A 23221-nucleotide genomic window follows, 5' to 3' on the forward strand; every position below is an offset into this window, starting at 1 on the left:
AGGGGAAGGGAAGGACGGGAAGATGAGGGAAGGGAAAGGGAGGGAAGGGGAGGAAAGGGGAGGGAAAGAAAGGAAAGGGGAGGAAAGGGAAAGGGAGGGAAGGGGAGGAGAAGAAAGGAAAAGAAAACAAATCCCATCTCCTCACTCTCTGTCCCAGTGAGGTGGAAACAAAATTCTGTATTCTCAGAGCTTGACTGGCTCTGATTCAACACCACCTCTCAACCATTTTACACATGGGGGAGAGGCACAGAGAAGGAAAAGGACTTCCTTTCTTTACTCCAGGACGTTCAGAAAGTTCAGTTTCTTAATGTCTAGGCCCACATTTTCTCCAATATATCTTGGCCCTTCTCTCTCTCCAGTGATATTTTAATCAAACTCCACCAGGCAGAGAGCTTTGGGGTGTGTTGGCCCAATTTATTGGCAAATATATATATTTTTTTCTTTAGGACATCAGCCTTTGCTTTTCTACACCGGTTGAACTCAGAGATGTCAAAAACAGAATCCTCATTCTCAGCCCATATAATTTCTTTCTTTTCTTTTCTTTTCCTCTATTTTCTTTCTTTCTTTCTTTCTTTCTTTCTTTCTTTCTTTCTTTCTTTCTTTCTTTCTTTCTTTCTTTTTCTTTCTTGTTGTTGTGATAGAGTCTCCCTCTCTCACTCAGGTTGGAGTGCAGTGGTGTGATCTCAGCTCACTGCAACCTCCACCTCCTGGGTTCAAGTCATTCTCCTGCCTCAGCCTTCTGAGTAGTTGGGATTACAGGTATGCTCCAGTATGCCTGGCTAATTTTTATGTTTTTAGTAGAGACTGGGTTTCTCCATGTTGAGCATGCTGGTCTTGAACTCCTGACCTCAAGCAATCCACCCACTTCGGCCTCCCAAAGTGCTGGGATTAGAGGCACGAGCCACCGTGCCCAGCCACAGCCAATGTAATTTCGTTTCTGAGTTTTCTTCAACTAAGGCAGTGTTTCTCAGCCATGGCATTGCTGACTTCTGGGGCTGAATCTTTCTCTGGGATGGAGCTGTTATGCATTATTGGGTATTGAGCAGCATCCCTGGCCTCCACCGACCAGATGGCGGTAGTGTCCTTGAACATCCTTGTCCCCAGTTGTGGCACCTCAAGATGTCTCCGGACACCGATGTGTGTCCCCTGGGTGAGCACTGCCAGACTAGACAGACACTTATGACCACACTGTGATTCAGTCCCCTTTCTGAAGTGAATGTCACAGCCCAGAGTGTGAATCTGTGCATCTGAGGCTGTGAATCTCTAATCCTTGCTGTGTAGCTTTGGGCAAGGGACCAAATCTGTCCGTGCTTCAGTTGTCTTATCTGTGAAGTGGGGGGCTCATTAGAGGACCCCATAGCTGAATACTTGGACACAGGAACTGAGATCACTGCTGTTGCTTCTGTGTGGCTGCAGGCATCACCGCCATGGCATGGGGTGTGGAGGAGAAGCTGCTGGTGATTGGCACCCAGGATGGCATCATCGCTGTGTGGGACATGGAAGAGCAGCATGTGATCCACATGCTAACGGGACACACAGGTGAGACTTGGGAAATGGGGTTTGTCGTCAGCTTCCATAGTGAACAGTCAGTTCTCAGAGCCCCTTCCCCACAGATTCACTTCTCTGTATTGAAACCCTGGCCTTTGTTCCTGCATCACTTAGCTATAGCTGCATAACAAACCATCCCAAAACACAGTAGTTTCAAACAAGCCATTTCTTTTTCTTTTTAAATATGGGATCTCACTGTATTGCCCAGGCTGGAGTGCAGTGGTGTGTTTATAACTTACTGCAACCTCAAACTCCTGGACCCAAGTGATCCTCCTGTCTCAGCCTCTTGAGTAGCTGGGACTACAAGCACATACCACTATACCCAGCTAATTTTTTAATGTTTGTAGAAATGGGGTCTTGGTATGTTGCCCAGGCTAGTCTGAAACTCTTGGGCTCAAGTGATCCTCCCTCCTTAACCTACCAAGTAGTTGGGATTACAAATTTGAGCCACAGACAAGCTATTTCTTTAGCTCACTTCCTGTGCATTGGTAATGCAGGCTGGGCTCAGATGGGCAGTTTTCTGCTCTCAGCTGGACTTGCTCATGTATCTGCAGTCAGTCAGTGGATCATCTAGGAGTTGGCTGAATCTGAATGTTTTCAAATGAGGCAACTCAACTTTGCTCCATGTGGTCTCTCATCATTCAGTATCCTTCGGGTCTCTCATCCCTAGCAAAGGCAGGGTTTCAAGAAAACAAGTAGGCACTCACAGAATCTCTTAAACCTGGACTTGGAATTGGCACCTGGTCACATTTACATTCTCTTGACCAAAGGAATTCACAATAACAGTCTAGTAGGGAAATAGGCTAAATAGGCTTTCTTCCTTCTTTTCTTTTCTTTTCTTTTTTTCTTTCTTTTTTCTGACAGGGTCTTGCTCTGTTGCCCAAGCTGGAGTGCAGTGGCACAATCTCAGCTCATTGCACCCTCAGCCTCCTGGACTCAAGCAATCCTCCCACCTCAGCCTCTTGAGTAGTTGGGACTACAGACACACACCACCACACCTGGCTAATTTTTGTATTTTTGGTAGAGACAGGGTCTCACTATGTTGCTCAGGCTGGTCTCAAGCTCCTTGAGCTCAAGCAATCCTCCTGCCTTGACCTCCCAAAGCGCTGGGTTTACAGGTGTGAGTCACTACACACAGCCTAGGCTTCATTTTTTTGATGGGAGGAGCTGCAAAGTCACATTGCCACGGGTGTGGATCAGGAAGGGTGAAGAATTGTGGTCCTTTTTGCATTTGTCGACCTCAGATCCTAAGTAAGGTTGTTTATTTCTACATAATCCCTTAACAGATATGACTTATTTCTATAACCAATTGTTGAGTGTCTGCTGTGTACCAGGCCCTGTTCTAGATGCTGAAGAGAGATAGACCAGGGTCAGAACTAGGATGGAAAACTATTCATTTTTGAGGACTAATCTCAAGGGTCCTCCCTTTGGGAGAGATGATTCCCACAGTAGAGTTCATAACTAGCTCCCTCGTGCTCTCCTGCAGCTTGATGTACATAAGACCACACTGGCTAAGACTACAGTTGGCTGGGCGTGGTGGCTCATCCCAGCACTTCAGGAGGCTGAGGCAGGCAGATCACTTAAGCTCAGGAGTTTGAGACCAGCTTGGGCAACATGGCGAACCCACATTTCTACAAAAAAATGCAAAAATTAGCCAGGCATGGTGATGTACACCAGTAGTTCCAGCTACTTGGGAGGTTGGGGCATGAGACTCACTTGAGCCCAGGAGGTTGGGGCTGCAGTGAGCTGTGATTACAACACAGCCTGTGAAACACAGCCAGACCCTATCTCCAAATAAATAAATAAATAAATAAATAAATAAATGTAGGACTACATTTATTTGTTGACCTGAGATCTTATTACTATTGTTTGAGGGCAAGGGTTATGTTTTATTCAACATACTCCATGCTTATTTGTTGAATAAATAAGTTAAAATATCCCATGTGTTTAAAAAATATATTTAACAGAATCAAGCCATAGAAAATTAGCTTTAGAAAGAATCTAATCTAGCCCAGGAGCAGTGGTTCACACCTGTAATCCCAGCACTTTGGGAGGCCTAGGCGGGTGGGTCAGGAGGTCAGGAGATCGAGACCATCCTAGCTAACACGGTGAAATCTTGTCCCTACTAAAAATACAAAAAAAAAAAATTAGCTGGGCATGGTGGCGGGCACCTGTAGTCCCAGCTACTTGGGGGGCTGAGGCAGGAGGATGCCTTGAGCCCAGGAGTTTGAGTTCAGCTGGGGCAACAGAGTGAGATCCTGTCGTTTGGTTGTTGTTGGCTCTGTTGTCCTTCCTTCCTTCCTTCTTTCCTTCCTTCCTTCCTTCCTTCCTTCTTTCCTTCCTTTGTCTCTCTCTCTTTCTCTCTCTCTCTCTCTTTCCTTCCTTCCCTCCCTCCCTCCCTCCCTCCCTCCCTTCCTTCCTTCCTTCCTTCCTTCCTTCCTTTCTTTCTTTCTTTCTTTTTTTTTTTTTTTTTTGAGATGGAGTCTCGCTGTGTCACCCAGGCTGGAGTGCAGTGGCGCGATCTCGGCTCACTGCAAGCTCCGCCTCCCGGGTTTACGCCATTCTCCTGCCTCAGCCTCCGAGTAGCTGGGACTACAGGCGCCCGCCACCGCGCCCGGCTAGTTTTTTGTATTTTTAGTAGAGACGGGGTTTCACGGTGTTAGCCAGGATGGTCTCGATCTCCTGACCTCGTGATCCACCCGCCTCGGCCTCCCAAAGTGCTGGGATTACAGGCTTGAGCCACCGCGCCCGGCCTCTCCTTCTTTCTTTCTTTCTTTCTTTCTTTTCTTCTCTTTCTTTCTGGATCTTACTTTGTCATCCAGCCTGGAGTACAATGATGCAATCATGGTTAACTACAATCTTGACGCCCCAGGCTCAACCAATCCTCCCACCTCAGCCTCCTGAAGAGCTAGGACCACGGGTGCAAGCTAATTTTTAAAACAGTTTTTGTAGAGACTGGGTCTCACTGTGTTTCCCAGGCTGGTCTTGAATTCCTGGCATCAAGCCATCCTCCCACCTAAGCCTCCTGAAGTGCTGGGATTACAGGCATAAGCCGCTGTACCTGTCTCTTAAAAATAAATTTTAAGGCTGAGCATGGTGGCTCATGCCTGTAATCCCAGCACTTTGGGAGGCTGAGGCGGGTGGATCACCTGAGGTCAGGAGTTCGAGACCAGCCTGGCCAACATGGCAAAACCCCATCTCTACTAAAAGTACAAAAATTAGCCAGGCATGGTGGTGCACGCCTGTAGTCCTAGCTACCTGGGAGACTGATACAGGAAGATTGCTTGAACCTGGGAGATGGAGGTTGCTGTGAGCCGAGATCATGCCACTACACCGCAGCCTTGGTGACAGTGAGACTCTGTCTCAAAAAGAAAAAAAAGGCTGGGCACGGTGGTTCATGCCTGTAATCCCAGCACTTTGGGAGGCCGAGGCGGGCGGATCATGAGGTCAGGAGCTCGAGACCATCCTGACTAACAAGGTGAAACCCCATCTCTACTAAAAATACAAAAAATTAGCCGGGTGTGGTGGTGGGCGCCTGTAGTCCCAGCTACTCAGGAGGCTGAGGCAGGACAATGGTGTGAGCCTGGGAGGTGGAGCTTGCCGTGAGTCGAGACTGCGCCACTGCACTCCAGCCTGGGCGACAGAGTGAGACTCTGTCTCAAAAAAAAAAAAAAGAAAGAAAGAAAGAAAGAAAGAAAAATTAAGTATACGGGAGCACCTGTAGTCCCAGGCTGAGGCTGAGGCAGGAGGATCGCTTAAGCCTGGGAGATCGAGGCTACAGTGGGCAGTGATTGCATTACTATGCTCCAGCCGGGGTAACACAGCCAGACCCCTATCTCTAAAAATAATAACAATGTTAACAATAATAATAAAGTATACAGGAGGATATGTATAGGCTATATGCAAATACTGCACTATTTCATATAAGGCACTGGAGCGTCTGTGGAGTTTGGTATCCGTAGGGGTGAAGGAAGGGCAGGGAAGAGGAAAGATCCTCACAGGTACAGCAAGCAGCAAGGGCAAAGGTCCTGAGAGGGGAATGAGGTGGGCGGGTCTATAGAACAGCAAGGAAATCATGACACTGGAGCTCCAGAGATTGTGTCAAATAAAAAGGAGCAGTCGGCTGGGCGCGGTGGCTCACACCTGTAATCTCAGCACTTTGGGAGGCCAAGGCGGGTAGATCACGCAGTCAAGAGATTAAGACCATCCTGGCCAACACGGTGAAACGCTGTCTCTACTAAAAATACAAAAATTAGCCAGGCATGGCGGCGTGAGCCTGTAGTCCCAGCTACTCGGGAGGCTGAGGCAGGAGAATCGCTTAAACCCGGGTGGCAGAGGTTGCAGTGAGCCGAGATTGCACCACTGCATTCCAGCCTGGACGACAGCGCGAGACTCCGTCTCAAAAAACAAAATAAAACAAAACAACAACAACAACAAAAAGGGGCAGTCACCAGAGGCCACATGGTGTATGACTCCCATGGATATGAAATGTCCAGAACAGACTGATCCACAGAGACAGGAGGCAGACTAGTGGTTGCCAGGGGTCAGGGGAGGGGAGTGGGGAGTGACTGCTGATAGGGACAGGGTCTCCTGGGGGGTTGCGAATGTTCTGGAACTAGATAGAGTGATGGTTGCACAACACTGTGAATGTGCTAAATGCCACTGGATTGTTTGCTTTGAAATGATTAATGCGATAGGCCAGGCGCAGTGGTTCACGCCTGTAATCCCAGCAGTTTGGGAGGCTGAGGTGGGCGCATCACTTGAGGTCAGAAGTTCAAGATCAGCCTGGACAACATGGTGAAACCCCATCTCTACTAAAAATACAAAATTAGTTGGGCGTGGTGGTGCATGTCTGTAGTTCCAGCTACTCAGGAGGCTGAGGCAGGAGAATCGCTTGAACCCCAGAGTGGGAGGTTGCAGTGAGCTGAGATTGCGTCACTGCACTCCAGCCTGGGCAACAGAGTGAGACTCTGTCTCAAAATAAATAAATAAATAAATTAATTAAATTAAATTTAAATTAATGTGATAAAGAAAAAAGAGGATGACTGTTGTTTGAGATTATGAAAGTGTTCTGAACAGTCTGGGGCGATGGTTACACAGCTCTGTGAACACACTAAAAACCACTGAATTGTATAATTCTAGATTGAATGGGCAAATTTTGTGGTTGTACATTGTCTACCCATAAAGATGTTAAGGATATTTTATCATTTCAATCGAACTATGTACCATGTTTATAAATATATATATACTTACATATACACATATATTTATCTATTTTTGTGTATGTAGTATATGTATATATTTATGCTTTATCTATATAAAACATAATATATGTGTGTATAAAACACAAATATATACATACATAAAAGTATAGATATATACATATATATACAAAAATATATACCTAAATATATAAATATATACTATATATATATTTTTTCGGTTTTGCCATAAACATTCTTTTGTGTCCACTGACTTTTTTTTTATTTTTATTTTTGAAATAGAGTCTCGCTCTGTCTCCCACCAGAGTGCAGTGGCATGATCCCGGCTCCCTGCAACCTCCGCCTCCCAGGTTTATTTTTTTTTTTTAATTTTTTTTTTTTTTTTTTTGAGACGGAGTCTTGCTCTGTCGCCCAGGCTGGAGTGCAGTGGCGCAATCTCGGCTCACTGCAAGCTCCGCCTCCTGGGTTCACGCCATTCTCCTGCCTCAGCCTCCCGAGTAGCTGGGACTACAGGCGCCCGCCACTGCGCCCGGCTCATTTTTTTTCTATTTTTAGTAGAGACGGGGTTTCACCATGGTCTCGATCTCCTGACCTTGTGATCCGCCCGCCTCGGCCTCCCAAAGTGCTGGGATTATAGGCGTGAGCCACCGCGCCCGGCAACCTCCCAGGTTTAAGCAATCTTCCTGCTTCAGCCGCCCAAGTGGCTGAGACTATAGGCGCCTGCCACCACGCCCGGCTAATTTTTGTATTTTGAGTAGAGATGAGGTTTTGCCATGTTGGCCAGGCTAGTCTTGAACCCCTGACCTCAACTGATTCACCCACCTTGGTCTTCCAAAGTGCTGGGATTACGGGCGTGAGCCACCGCGCCAGCCTATTTTTACTATTTTTACTTTTATTTTTATTTTTGAGACGGAGTTTCGCTTTTGTCGCCCAGGCTGGAGTGCAATGGCAGGATCTTGGCTCACCGCAACCTCTGCCTCCCGGGTTCAAGTGATTCTCCTGCCTCAGCCTCCTGAGTAGCTGGGATTAAAGGCGCCTGCCACCACCACGCCCAGCTAATTTTTGTATTTTTAGTAGAGACAGGGTCTGGCCATGTTGGCCAGGCTGGTCTTGAACTCCTGACTTTGGGTGATCTACCCGCCTTGGCCTCCCAAAGTGCTGAGATTACAGGTGTAAGCCACCGTGCCCGGCTCTTTTTTTACATCTTTTTTTTTTAGAGACAGGGTCTCACTATGTTGCCCGCCTGTCTCGGACTCCTGGGCTCAAGTGACCCTCCCACTTCAGCCTCCCAAAGTGCTGGGATTACAGGTGTGAGCCACCTGGCCCAGTCAGATCCTTGTTTTGATTTTATTGTATTTTATTTCATTTATAATTTCCACCATTAATTTCAGGGGATACATGTGCATGTCTACTGCATGGGTGTATTGAGTGATGCTGAGGTTTGGGGTACGAATGACCCCATCACCCAGGTAGTGAGCATGGTGCCCAAGAGGAACTTTTGGCTTGTTTTATTTTATTTTATTTTATTTTATTTTTTTTGAGACGGAGTCTCACTCTGTTGCCCAGTCTGGAGTGCAGTGGCGGGATCTCAGCTCACTGCAAGCTCTGCCTCCCGGGTTCACGCCATTCTCGTGCCTCAGCCTCCCGAGTAGCTGGGACTACAGGCGCCCGCCACCACACCCGGCTAGTTTTTTGTATTTTTTTAGTAGAGACAGGGTTTCACCGTGTTAGCCAGGATGGTCTCGATCTCCTGACCTCGTGATCCGCCCGTCTCGGCCTCCCAAAGTGCTGGGATTACAGGCGTGAGCCACCGCACCCGGCCCCCAAGAGGAATTTTTTTAGCCCTTGACCCCCTTCCTCCTTCCCCACTCCATTAGTCCCCAGTGTCTGTTGTTCCCATCTTTATGTTGGGGACTCTTTTTTTTTTTTTTTTTTGAGACAGAGTCTCACTCTGTTGCCTAGGCTGGAGTGTAGTGGTGCAGTCTCAGCTCACTGCAACCTCTGCCTCCCAGGTTCAAACAAGTCTCCTGCCTCAGCCTCCCGAGTAGCTGGGATTACAGGCACCCACCACCACACCCAGCTAATTTTTGTATTTTTAGTAGAGATGGGGTTTTGCCATGTTGGCCAGGCTGGTCCCAACTCGAACTCTTGAGCTCAAGCAATCTGCCCACCTCAGCCTCCCAGCGTGCTGGGATTACAGGCATGAGCCACCCTGCCCAGCCTGGGACCACTTTTATAAGGACACTAATCCCATTCCCCAGGGCTCCACCGTCATGCCCTAATCACAGCCTGATGAACTGTTTATTAAGCACAATCTCCATTTGTCTGTTATACGTTGTAAGTATCTCCTCCACATCTCTCATGATGTGCCTTTCAACTACAGTTTATCCTCCTGAAGTTTTACATTTCTACATAATCCAGTTGGTCAATGTTTCCCCTTTATGCCTTCCAAATTATATGTTTTCCTTAGGAAATAGCTCTCTAAGATTATTATTTTTATTTATTTATTTATTTTGAGACAAGGTCTTGCTGTGTTGCTGAGGCTAGAGTGCAGCGGAGTGATCATAGCTCACTCCAGCCTCAACCTCCTGGGCTCAAATGATCCTCCCACCTCAGCCTCCCAAGTAACTGGGACCACAGGTGCATCCCACCACACCTGGCTTATTATTTTTTTTACAAGATTATAAAAATGATAAGAGAAATCCTATAATTTTTCTAGAAGTTTCCCCCTTTTTACATGGTTATTAATTTTAGACACTCTAGATGCTGAATCTTTATAAAACTCAATTATTTGTTTAGTACAAATTCAACATCTGGGGCAATTCATTGACTCAACCAGTTGTGGCCCTCTGAATTTTGCTCTGCCACATTTCATTATTTTCCATTTGGGCAGGTTCTATCAATTTAACTAACAGAGAGAAGCTCTCAAAAAAAAAAAAAAAAAAAAAAAAAAGAGGTGAGCAGATCACCTGAGGTCAGGAGTTCGAGACCAGCCTGGCCAACATGGTGAAAACCCATCTCTACTAAAAATACAAAAATTAGCCAGGCGCGGTGGTACATGCCTGTAATCCCAGCTACTCAGGAGGCTGAGGCATGAGAATTGCTTGAACCCACGAGACAGAGGTTGTGGTGAGCTGAGATCATGCCACTGAACTCCAGCCCAGGGGACAGAGTGAGGCTCCATCTCAAAATAATAATAATAATCATCATCATCATCATCATAGGCCAGGCACGGTGGCTCATGCCTGTAATCCCAGCACTTTGGGATGCCAAGATGGGTAGACCACCTGAGGTCAGGAGTTCGAGACCAGCCTGGCCAACATGATGAAACCCTGTCTCTACTAAAAATACAAAAAAAATTGCAAAGTGTGGTGGTGGGCACCTGTAATCCCAGCACTCGAGAGGCTGAAGCAGGAGAATTGCTTGAACCCAGGAAATGGAGGCTGTAGTGAGCCAAGGTCATGCCACTGCACTCCAGCCTGGGCAATACGGGCAAAACTTTGTGTCAAAATAATAATAAATAATTATAAAAGGCTGGGCATGGTGGCTCATGCCTGTAATCCCAGCACTTGGGAGGCTGAGGTGCATGGATCACTTGAGGCCAGGAGTTCAAGGCCAGCCTGGCCAACATGGTGAAACCCATCTCCACTAAAAATACAAAAAATTAGCCAGGCATGGTGGCAGGCGCCTATAATCCCAGCTACTTGGGAGGCTGAGGCACAAGAATTGCTCGAACCCGGGAGGCAGAGGTTGTAGTGAGCCAAGATTGAGCCACTGCACTCCAGCCTGGGTAACAGAGAGAGATTCTGTCTTCAAAAAAACAAAACAACAACAACAAAAACAAAAAAACAAACAAAAACCAAAACAACAAAAAACAAAAAAAAGAGGAGAATTACATCATTGTTTTGAAAGAATTATCCTTGTTTACGAAGATCAATAATAAGGGTGCGGCTGGAGAGGCAGTTGCCGGGGAGATGTATTTTTTTGTATTTTTTTCTGTAAGGTTGCAATAGCCTTTGTGCAAGGTTGTGATTTTTGTAGTCTTTTCTGTTATCAGGCATACAAGTGTGAGAACCCTCTCTTCACGGCCTTCCTTCATAGCCTCTGTTTGTCAGGGTTTTCTTAACATTACTGACTCCATTTTTATTCTGATAACTTTCACAATTCATTTCCATCCATCTTTTCTTTGGTAAACCAGGGTATTTCCCAGCTGACAAGCATTTTGATAGCTGCAAGGTCAAAATATTCCCAGCTAATATACTCTCCCCCACCCTGGCCTTCCACAGGAGAGGTGAGGTGCGTGAAAGTATTTGCCAAAGGGACCCTTGCCATCTCTGCTTCGAAGGATTACACGCTACGCTTGTGGAACTTACTCACTGGCCAAGAGAAATTTACCATTTGGGATGGAGGCTCAAAAAATCCCACTGAACCTCAGATCTGGAGCCTTCATGTGGATGAGGCACATAAAGTTGTGTATTCGGCATCTGCCTCAAAGGTAACAAAAACCTGCCCTATTTGTAAAGGAAAGCTGAGACCAGGGCATTAAAAGACAGAATAGGCCATTTCTATAAGGAGGGGTTCCCTGATACGGTGGTGGAGTGTGGGTGTAAACAGTGTACACAACCACTTGAGAGGGTGCCATAAGAGGTTTCAGACTTCAGAGTTGGGTTAGATAATCCTGATCATTCTTTCTGACCCCAAGATTTGAAACCTTTCATCTTTTTGAATATCAGCATTTTAGGGCTATAAATTTCCCTCACAGTACTGCTTTACCTACATCCTATACATTTTGACGTGTGTTTTCATTTACATTCAGTGCAAAATACTTTCAGATTTCACTTTGGATTTCTTCTTTGATCCATGGGCTATTTAAAAGTGTGCTATTAGTTTCCAGATAGTTGAGGGATTTCCAGATAGGGTCCTGTTCTTTATTTTTTTCTAACTAAATTTCATTTGTATGACATAAAACCTTTCAGATTCATTGAGACTTGTATTATAGTCTCTGTCTCTCTTCTTTCCTTCTTTCTTTCTCTCTCTCTCTTTCTCTTTTTTTTTTTTTTTTTTTGAGATGGAGTCCTGCTCTGTCACCCAAGCTGGAGTGCAGTGGCACCCAAGCTGAGTATAGTGCAGCTACACTCAGCTCACTGCAACCTCCACCTCCCAGGTTCACGTGATTCTCCTGCCTCAGCCTCCTGAATAGCTGGGACTACAGACGCACGCCACCATACCCAGCTAATTTTTGTATTTTTAGTAGAGACAGGGTTTTGCCATGTTGGGCAGGCTGGTCTCAAACTCCTGACCTCAGTTGACCCACCCACCTTAGCCTCCCAAAGTGCTGGGATTACAGGCCTGAGCCATCATGCCCAGCCTGTTTTATAGTCTCTCTAAATGTTCCGAGGGCTTCTGAAAACAATGTCTATTCCACTGTGTTATTCCATTATATCAATCATGACCCTATGATTTCATAGTTTCATAAATGGAGACACACAATAGCATCATGGGTAATAGCTTAGTAATTGATGCCAGGAAGAAAAATATCTTTATTTAACTCCCAGTTAAGTTTCTTGGGAACTGAGTGACTTTGGTCATGTCATTCACCATTCTGAGTCTCATTGCTTCCCCTTCCTCATAAGATCATGAGACATATCCTAGCATAGTGCTTAGCACACTGTAAGCACCAAATAATTGATATCTATCTATTATTATGTTACATGAGTAATTGGTGGTTCTTGACAGTAATATCGGTACATATATATCATGCTGCCCAAAATAGGAGTCACCAACCAGATGTACCTATTAAATATTTGAAATCAGGCAGTAGGGGGGAAGGGGAGGGAGAGCATTAGGACAAATGCCTAATGCATGCAGGGCTTAAAACCTACATGATGGGTTGATAGTTGCAGCAAACCACCGTGGCATATGTATACCTATGTAACAAACCTGCATGTTCTGCACATGTATCCCGGAACTGAAAGTAACATTAAAAAATTAATTAATTAATTAAAACACTTGAAATGTGACTGTCCCAACATACTGAAATTCAAAGACCTAGTATAGTAAAAATAATATAAACTATCTCAATAATAATTTTTGTATTGATTATATGTTGAAGTGATACCACTTGGACATATTGAGTTAAATAAAATATAATACTAAAATTGATTTCATTTGTTTCTTTGTACCTTTTGTAAGGTAGCTAATGAATTTAAAATCACACGTGAGGCCTCGCCCACCTCTCCTTTATTTCTCTGAATTGGGAGTGTTAAAAATAAAATGCATGGGGCGGGTGCAGTGGCTTACACTCATAATCCCAGCACTTTGAGAGGCCGAGCAGGGAGGATAGCTTGAGCCCAGGAGCTCAGGAGCAGCCTGGGCAATATAGTCAGACCCTGTCTCTACAAAAACAAATAGCCAGGCATGGTGGTGTGTGTCTGTGGTCCCAGCTACTTGGGAGGCTGAGGTAGGAGGATTGCTTGAGCCCAGGAGGTCAATGCTGTAGTGAGTCATGATTGCACCACTGCACTCCAGCCTGGGTGAAAAGGAGAGGATCTGTCTCCAAAAGAAAAGAAAATGTATAAAGTATACAAGAGAACGCATCTTGCGTTTGACTCTGGGAAACTTACAGCCTAGGTCTCCTGCCAAGATGCTGCTTCCTCTTTATTATTCTATTAGATCAATGCTTGGAATCTGGAAACTGCAGAGCCGGTTTTCCATATCCTGGGAGATGCCTCTGATCCTTGGATGTGCATGGCCATGCTGGCCTCCCAGGCCACGCTGCTGACAGTGTCCAGGGATGGTGTGGTCAGTCTGTGGAGCTCAGCCACAGGAAAACTTCAGGGGCAGCAACATATGTCCAGCATCAAGGAAGAAACACCTACCTGTGCCGTCTCAGTCCAGAAGCAAGGAAAGCTTGTTACCGGGTTTAGCAATGGCTCCATCTCTTTGGTAAGCACCTTTACCATCTATGATGAGAACATTAACTCAGCTTGAAATGCTCAGACATGCTAGAAGTTGGGAAAAATAATCTTGCCTTGTATCTTTGTTTTGTTTTGTTTTTGAGATGAAGTTTAGTGCAGTGGCACAATCTCTGCCCACTGCAACCTCTGCCTGCCGGGTTCAAGCGATTCTCCTGCCTCAGCCTCCTGAGTAGCTGGGATTACAGACACCTGCCACCATGCCCAGCTAATTTTTTGGTACTTTTAGTAGAGATGGGGTTTCACCATGTTGGTCAGGCTGGTTTTGAACTCCTGACCTCAGCTGATTCACCCACCTCGGCCTCCTAAAGTGCTGGAATTACAGGAGTGAGCCACTGTGCCTGACCATTTATTTATTTCTTTTTTTTTTTTTTTTAGTAGAGACGGGGTTTCACCGCATTAGCCAGGATGGTCTCGATCTCCTGACCTCGTGATCCGCCCGTCTCGGCCTCCCAAAGTGCTGGGATTACAGGCTTGAGCCACCGCGCCCGGCCTTATTTCTTTCTTTATTTAATTTTTTTTGAGATGGAGTCTCGCTCTGTCGCCCAGGCTGGAGTGCAGTGGTGCACGACTCCATGCCTGGCCAATTATTAGTGTTGTTTTTTGTGGAGATGGGGGTTTTACTATGTTGCCCAGGCTGGTCTCGAACTTATGGGCTCAAGCAATCCAGCAATCATCTTACTTTAGCCTTCCAAAGTGCTGGGATTACAGGTGTGAGCCACTGTGCCTGGCCAGAATTTGTTTTTTTTTTTTACCATTTTTAAACTCTTTTTGTTTGTTTGTTTTTGTTTGAGACAGAGTCTCACTTTGTTGCCCAGGCTGGAATGCAGCAGCATGATCTCGGCTCACTGAAACCTCCGCCTCCTGGGTTCAAGCAATTCTGCCTCAGCCTCCCCAGTAGCTGGGACTACAGGCATGCGCCACCGTGTCTGGCTAATTTTTTTTATTTTTAGTAGAGATGGGGTTTCACCATGTTGGCCAGGCTGGTCTTGAACTCCTGACCTCAAGTGATCCACCTGCCTCAGCCTCCCAAAGTGCTGGGATTACAGGCATGAGCCACTATACCTGGCCAACTTTTATTTTTTCAATTAAAAAAATATTTTTAGAGACAGAGTCTCAGTCTGTCACCTAGGCTGCAATGCGGTGGCACAGTCATAACTCACTGCAGCCTCCAACTCCTAGGGGCAAGAGTGACCCTCCTGCTTTAGCCTCCTGAGTAGCTGGCACCACAGGGGTGTACCACCATGCCTAGCTAAAAATTGTATTGAGAGATGGGGTCAGCCAGGCGTGGTGGCTTATGCCTGTAATCCCAGCACTTTGGGAGGCCAAGGCAGGCGGATCACCTGAGGTCAGGAGTTCAAGACCAGACTGACCAACATGGTGAAACTCTGTCTCTACTAAAAATACAAAAATTAGCCAGGGGTGGTGGCACATGCCTGTAATCCCAGCTACTTGGGAGGCTGAAGCAGGAGAATTGCTTGAACCCGGGAGGCGGAGGTTACAGTGAGCGGAGATTGCGCCACTGCACTCCAGCCGGAGAGACAGAGCGAGGCTCCATCTCAAAAAAAAGAAAAAAGAACAAAAGAAAAAATTCCAAACCTGTAAGCCTTAACCCGTGGAAGTGCCTGACAGGCATCCTTGGTTCTGCACAGGTTTCCTCCAAAGAGGACAGATTGCTGGAGAAGCTTCCAGATGCTGTGAGGTTCCTGGTGGTCTCTGAAGATGAGTCCCTCCTTGCTGCAGGTAGCATTTAGCTCTCATTTGGAGTAGTGAGGAAGCTAATCGGGACCAGGCTGGAGAAGGGGGTGGGGCTTGGGAACAGAGCAAGGTCCTAGGGCCAGAGGTTAGCAAACTTTTTCTGCCAAATGGCCTCATAGTAAACATTTTTTGCAGTCCAGATGAGACAGTCTCAGTTGCAAAGACTCAACTCTGCAGTTATGGCACAAAAACTAGACTAGACACCATTTCTTTCTCTTTTTTTTTTTTTGCGATAGGGTCTTGCTGTGTCACCCAGGCTGGAGTGGAGTGGCTCCATCATAACTCATTGCAGGCTTGAATTTCTGGGCTCAAACGATCCTCCCACCTCAGCTTCCTGAATAGCTGGGATTACAGGCACGCACCACCATACCCAGCTAATTTTTGTATTTTTAGTAGAGATGGAGTTTCACCATGTTGGCCAGGCTGCCTTGGCCTCCCAAAGTGCTGGCATTACAAATATGAGCCACCACACCCGGACTAATTTGCTCTTTTATTTCCACCATCTGCAACCTAATGGATGGTGGCATGTTAGCAGCTCAGTCAGCCCCTTTCCCCTTTCTGGCCTACAGCTCTGGAACTGGCTTGGCCCTACCACTGCTTCTATTGCATGGGGCAGCTGCCCTCTGCCAGCAAGGACAGAGGGCCACAGTGTTACAGCCCTCCTGGGTACCCGCATCCAGTGAGTCCTAAGCTCTTGTCCCATGTCCAAGAAGAATGAAGTCATGCTGACAATTGAAAAGTGATAAGGACAGAGAATTTTATTGAGCAATGAAACAGCTCTCAGGGGAGAGGGGATGTGAAGGTCGGGTCATCTCTCTCAGTGTGTCTGAGTCTGGGAGTTTTTATAGGCACAGGATGGGGGAGGGGCAGGCAGTAGGTAGTATTGGAAAAGGTCACATTCAATTGGTTATAAAGCATTCTTCAGGCCAGGTGCAGTGGCTCATGTCTGTAATTCCAGCACTTTGGGAGGCCAAGGTGGGCCATCACCTGAGATCAGAAGTTCAGACCAGTCGGACCAACACAGTGAAACCCTGTCTGTACTAAAAACACAAAAATTAGCCAGGCAGGGTGGCAGGCACCTGTAATCCCAGCTACTCAGGAGGATGAAGCATGAGAATTGCTTAAACCCAGGAGGTGCAGATTGCAGTGAGACAAGATCACACCACTGCCAAAAAAGTCTTATTCAGAAAGAATCAATCAGGAAAGGGTGGGCAAAAAGGCACAGGAGTTCTCACTCTGGGTTGTGGATTTCATTTGGAACCAGCAGCCCAGGCTGTTTTTGGTTCAAAGGTACAGTTTCACCAGGGACCCATTCCTATCTGGCTAGGCATTTACCTGCCTCCTGCCACTATCCCTTCCTTTCTCCCTTCTTACTTTCTTTCCTCTTCTTCCTTCCTTCTTTCCCTTCTCATTTCTCTCCTTCCTCCCTTCCTCTTTACTTTTTTTCTTCCTCTCTATCTCCTTGACTCTCCTCTCTCCTTCCTCCCTTCCTTCCGTCATAGTTATCAAAGGCCTGCTGTGTGCCCAGCTTTGTGCTAGTTTCTGAGATACCATGATGAGCCAAAGAGGCAGTCCCTGCTCTCCAAGAACTTACAGTTTCATTATAATAACGTTACAAGTTTCCTTAAGATGAGTGATTAGTGGCTGGGTACGGTGGCTCACGCCTGTAATCCCAGCACTTTGGGAGTCCAAGGTGGGCGGATCACTTGAGGTCAGGAGTTTGAGACCAGCTTGGCCAACATGGTGAAACCCAGTATCTACTAAAAAATACAAAATTTAGCCAGGCGTGGTGGTGAGCACCTATAATCCCAGCTACTCAGGAAGGAGGTGGGAGAATTGCTTGAACCCAGGAGGCAGAGATTGCAGTTAGCCAAGATCACGCCATTGCACTCCAGCCTCAGTGACAGAGCAAGACTCCATCTCAAAAAAAAAAAAAGAAAAAAAAAAAAAGATGAGTGATTACAGAAGTCAGCATTCCCCCTGCCCCCAACCTGCTGTGGGCTATGTGCAGATGAGGACAGGACTGAATCCACCTTCCCCATCCTGGATCCCTTCTCCTGGCACCTAGCAGGGCCTTCAAAACATCCTTTTTTTTTTTTTTTGAAACAGAGTCTAGCTTTGTTGCCCAGGCTGGAGTGCAGCGGTGCAATCTCAGCTCACTGCGGCCTCTGCCTCCTGGGCTCAAGCAATTCTCCTGCCTCAGCCTCCTGAGTAGCTGGGATTACAGGCATGCGCCACCACACCTGGCTAATTTTTGTATTTTAGGTAGAGAATAAAATACATGAAACATTGGGGTTCATTCACCATGTTGGCCAGGCTGATCTCGAACTCCTGACCTCGAGTGATCTGCCCCCTTTGGCGTCCCAAAGTGCTGGGATTACAGGCATGAACCACCACACCCAGCCTCCAAAATGTCTCTGTTGATGGAAGGAATGACCCTCAACCCCCTCCAGGCATGAGAGGTGTAACCCCAGTTCCTGCCGTTTCAGGCTTCGGAAGATCCGTGCGGATATACTTGGCGGACTCGAGAGGCTTTCGCCGGTTCATGGCCACGGATCTGGAACACGAAGACATGGTGGAGACGGCTGTTTTTGGTCCTGAGAACAACCTGATCGTCACAGGGTCCCTGGATGCGCTCATTCAGGTGAGGGGATCCTCACCTCCGCCTCGGGAATAGACAATGTGATTCTTTGGGGATTTTTGGCTGCAAAATACAGACACCCACAAAAACGAGTGCAGGCAAAATAGGTGAGTTCACTGGGAGGCTATGGGGGTGTATCCTCCGCCCCAGTGGCAGACCTGGCTGGGAATTACCGAAATGTTCAACAAAGGAGGTAGCATTCCCAAAATGATCCTCAAACCTTGGGGGCAGATTTAGGCCTTCAAAGTGGAGCAGGGTTGTGGGGGAGGAAAATTCTCAATTTAAGTTCAAAGTTGTCCAAGCTGGCGAGAAAAGTAGATGGTGAAATAGCGGATCTTCAGTGTTTTAGTCTCAGGCCCCTTGAAGTTCTCTCTTTTTTTTCCCCTCCTTCTTATGAGCTATTTTTTCCAGTTTTAGATAAATTGACAAATAGACTGTGCACAGTGGCTCACACCTGTCATTCCAGTACTTTGGAAGGCCAAGGCAGGTGGATCACTTGGGCCCAGGAGTTCAAGACCAGCCTGGGCAACATAGCGAGACCCAGTCTCTACAAAAAAACACAAAAATTAGCTAGGCATGGTGGCACGTGCCTGTAGTCCTAGCTACTCAAGTGGCTGAGGTGGGAGGATCACATGAGCCTGGGAGGTAGAGGCTGCAGTGAGCTGTGATTATGCCACTGCACTTCAGCCTGGGTGACAAAACAAGAACCTATCGCCAAAAAAATAAGAATAATTTTCTTTTTATTTTTTGAGACTAAGTCTCGCTCGGTCACCCAGGCTGGAGGGCAGTGTGGCGTGATCTCAGTTCACTGCAACCTCTACCTCCTGGGTTCAAGCAATTCTCCTGCCTCAGTCTCACGAGTAGCTGGGATTACAGGCACCCACCACCATGCCTGGTTAATTTTTGCATTTTTAGTAGTTTTTAGTAGTTAATTTTGTATTTTCACCATGTTGGCTAGGCTGGTCTCGAACTCCTGACCTCAGGTGATCAACCGCCTTGGCCTCCCAAAGTGCTGGGATTACAGGCGTGAACCACCGTGCCTGGCTAGAATAAAATAATAATAATAATAAATAAAAAAACATTAAAAGTTTTGAGCTTCAAAAAAGATGTACAGGGCACCCTCTAAAAAAGGTTTACAGGGCACTCTCCAGGGGTTCCCCAGAACACACTTTGAGAACTGCTCTGGAAGCTGCTGGGTTCAAGCCTGAGGAAGGTAAAGGAATGGGAAGATGTGAAGGCCCTTGAACTACAGCCTGAAAATTCACCTTAGGTGTATGAGTGGGCTAAAGTGTACTACTTATTTTCTTATTTATTTATTTATTTTTATTTTTATTTTGACGGAGTCTCACTCTGTCACCAGGCTGAAGTGCAGTGGTGCAATGTCAGCTCACTGCAATCTCTGCCTCCCGGGTTCAAGCGAGTCTCCTGCCTCAGCCTCCCAAGTAGCTGGGATTACAGGCACGCACCACCACGCTTGGCTGGTTTTGTATTTTTAGTAGAGATGGGGTTTCACCATGTTGACCAGGATGGTCTCCATCTCCTGACCTCGTGATCTGCCCACCTCAGCCTCCCAAAGTGCTGGGATTACAGGTGTGAGCCACCGCGCCCAGCCTATTTATTTATTTTTATTTTTATTTATTTAGTTTGAGACGGAGTTTCACTCTTGTTGCCCAGGCTGGAGTGCAATGGCACAATCTTGACTCATTGCAACCTCCACCTCCCGGGTTCAAGCTCAGCTTCCTGAGCTTGAACTCAGATTCTTGATTCTCAGAATCAAGAACTTGTGAGAATCAACTCAGAACTCGATTCTCCTGCCTCAGCCTCCTGAGTACCTGGGATTACAGGCTTGCACCACCACGCCTGGCTAATTTTTTGTATTTTTAGTAGAGACGGGGTTTGTCCATGTTGGTCAGGCTGGTCTCGAACTCCCGACCACAGGTGATCCACCTGTCTCAGCCTCCCAAAATGTTGGGATTACAGGCGTGAGCCACCGCACCCGGCCCAATGGGCTGAAGCACGTTTCTGAACTATGGTTTTCCACAGAAGACGTCAGATCTGCCCTCCTGTTCTGCTTCCTCAGGTGTGGAGTCTGTCAGAACAGGGGACCCTGCTGGACATCCTGGAAGGTGTCGGGGCCCCCGTGAGCCTGCTGGCCCGCGGTGGGGCTTTGGTGGCGTCTGCTTCCCTGCAGTCCTCATCTTTCAAAGTCTGGGATCTCAGCAACGCTCATAGGTCCCGGGTCCCTGCGCCATTTCTGGACCGCACTGGCCTCACTGCAGTGTCCCACAATGGAAGCTACGTCTACTTCCCCAAAATTGGGGACAAAAACAAAGTCACTATTTGGGACCTGGCAGAAGGTTGGTAAGGTATAAGTATGATCATTTTTGTGGGTAAGGCTTGGAGCCATCTGTTTTAGTTTAGGCTGCTGTAACAAATCATCCCCACAGGCTGGGCCCCGTGGCTCACGCCTGTAATCCCAGGGCTTTGGGAGGCCTAGGCGGGTGGATCACCTGAGGTCAGGAGTTTGAGACCAGCCTGGCCAACATGGCGAAACCCTGTCTCTACTAAAAACACAAAAATTAGCTGGGCATGGTGGCACATGCCTGTATTCCCAGCTACTTGCAAGGCTGAGGCAGGAGAATTGTTTGAACCTGAGAGGCAAAGGCTACAGTGAGCCAAAATCACACCACTGCACTCCAGCTTGGGCAACAGAGCAAGACTCTGTCTCAAAAAAATAAAATAAAATAAATTATCCCCATAGACTGGGCGGCATAAGCAAGAAATATTATTCCTCAACATTCTGGAGACCGGAAGGTTCCAGATCAAAGTGCGAGCAGATCTGGTGTCTGGTGAGGACCTGTTTCCTGATTCACAGATGGCCATCTTCCTGATGTGTCCCCAGAGAGAGAGAGAAATCTTGTATCGCTTCTTTTTTTTTTTTTTTTTTTTTTTTTTTTTGAGACGGAGTCTCACTCTGTCACCCAGGCTGGAGTGCAGTGGCCGGATCTCAGCTCACTGCAAGCTCCACCTCCCGGGTTTAGCCATTCTCCTGCCTCAGCCTCCCAAGTAGCTGGGACTACAGGCACCCGCCACTTCGCCCGGCTAGTTTTTTGTATTTTTTAGTAGAGACGGGGTTTCACCGTGTTAGCCAGGATGGTCTCGATCTCCTGACCTCGTGATCCGCCCGTCTCGGCCTCCCAAAGTGCTGGGATTACAGGCGTGAGCCACCGCGCCCAGCTAGTGTCTCTTCTTATAAGGGTACTAATCCTATCACGAATGCCCCACATTCATGATCTAATCACTTCCCTGTCACTCTGCTACAGTTTGGACGTTTGACCCTACAAACCTGATACTGACATTTAATATCCGGCTGGGCATGGTGGCTTAAACCTATAATCACAGCACTTTGGGAGGCAGAGGCAGGAGGATTGCTTGAGCTCAGGGTTCAAGACCAGCCTGGGCAACATGAGAGGACACCATTTCTACTAAAAATTTAAAAATTAGCTGGATGTGGCCAGTCACAGTGTTTCATGTCTCTAATCCCAGCACTTTGGGAGGCCAAGGTAGGTGGATCACCTGAGGTCGGGAGTTTGAGACCAGCCTGACCAACATGGAGAAAACCCATCTCCACCAAAAAAATATAAAATTAGCCGGGTGTGACGGCGCATGCCTGTAATCCCAGCTACTCGGGAGGCTGAGGCAGAAGAATAGCTTGAACCTGGGAGGTGGAGGTTGCAGTGAGCCAAGATCACGCCTTTGCACTCCAGCCTGGGCAACAAGAGTAAAACTCTGTCTCAAAAAAAAGAAAAAAAAAAAAACTTAGCTGGATGTGGTGGATGGCGTGTACTTGTTGTTCTATCTATTTGGGGGGCCGAGGTGGGAGGATAGCTTGAGCCTGGAAAGTTGAGGCTACAGTGAGCCATGATCACACTACTGCACTCTAACCTGGGTGACAGAGTGAGATCCTGTCTCAAAAAAAAAAAAAAAAAAAAAAAAGCTAGGCGCGGTGTAGTGACTCACACCTGTGATCTCAGCTCTTTGGGTTGGCTGAGGTGGGCGGATCACTTGAGCTCTGGAGTTTGAGACCACACATCTCTACATAAAAGACAAAAATTAGCTGGGTGTAGTGGCACATGTCTGTAGTCCAAGCTACTTGAGAGGCTGTGGTGGTGTAGGATCATTTGAGCCCAGGAGGCAGAAGTTGCAGTGAACTGAGATAGTGCCACTGCACTCCAGCCTGGACGACAGAACAAGACCCTGTTTCAAAACAAAACAACAATAAAAAAAGAAATTTACTCCCCAGTGTTGGAGGGAGGCCTCATGGGAGGTGTTTGAGTCATAAGGACACATCCCTCGTGAATAAATTAATGCCCTCTCCTGGCAAGGCAGTGGTGGTGGTGAGTAAGTTCTTACTCTGTTAGTTCTCATGAGGTTGTTAAAAAGAACCTGACCCCAGCTACTTAGGAGGCAGAAACAGGAAGATTGCTTGAGGCCAGGAGTTCGAGACCAGCCGGGGCAACATGAACCCTGTCGCAATAAAAATAAAAATAATGGCCGGGCATGGTGGCTCACGCCTGTAGTCCCAGCACTTTGGGAGGTCGAGGTGGGTGGATCACAAGGTCAGGAGTTCAAGACTAGCCTGGCCAACATGGTGAAGCCCCATCTCTATTAAAAATACAAAAATTAGCCGGGCATAGTGGCAGGCACCTGTAATCCCAGCTGCTCAGGAGGCTGAGGCAGGTTATAATCACTTGAACCCAGCAGGCAGAGGTTGCAGTGAGCGCCATGGCACTCCAGCCTGGGTGACAGAGCAAGACTCTGTCTCAAAAATAAATAAATAAATAAACAAAAATAAAAATAATTAGCTGGGCATGGTGATATTCACCTGTAGTCTCAGCTACTAGAGAGACAGAGGCAGGAGGATTGCTTGAGCCCAGGAATTTGAGGCTGTAGTGAACTGTGATTGCACCGCTGCACTCCAGCCTAGATGACAAAGCAAGACTCTATCTCAATTAAAAAAAAAAAAAGAAAAGAAAAAGGAAGCTGACACTTCCCTCTCTCTTGCTTCCTCTGGCCAT

General features: G+C 47.0%; 1 protein-coding gene across 3 annotated transcripts in view; it reads left to right on the plus strand.

Annotated features, from left to right (window-relative positions):
- NWD1 (NACHT and WD repeat domain containing 1) overlaps positions 1 to 23221 on the plus strand; it is an 88152-nt gene that overhangs the window by 54408 nt on the left and 10523 nt on the right. For all 3 annotated transcript variants that reach the window (XM_025367720.1, XM_025367719.1, XM_025367721.1), the window contains 6 exons: positions 1417 to 1539; positions 11057 to 11265; positions 13443 to 13715; positions 15397 to 15487; positions 17992 to 18146; positions 20224 to 20500. In XM_025367720.1, coding sequence (XP_025223505.1) covers positions 1417 to 1539; positions 11057 to 11265; positions 13443 to 13715; positions 15397 to 15487; positions 17992 to 18146; positions 20224 to 20500 — 1128 coding nt within the window. The remainder of the gene's footprint in view (positions 1 to 1416; positions 1540 to 11056; positions 11266 to 13442; positions 13716 to 15396; positions 15488 to 17991; positions 18147 to 20223; positions 20501 to 23221) is intronic.

Source organism: Theropithecus gelada, chromosome 19, assembly GCF_003255815.1.
Source record: "Theropithecus gelada isolate Dixy chromosome 19, Tgel_1.0, whole genome shotgun sequence".
Taxonomy (NCBI): Eukaryota; Metazoa; Chordata; class Mammalia; order Primates; family Cercopithecidae; genus Theropithecus; species Theropithecus gelada.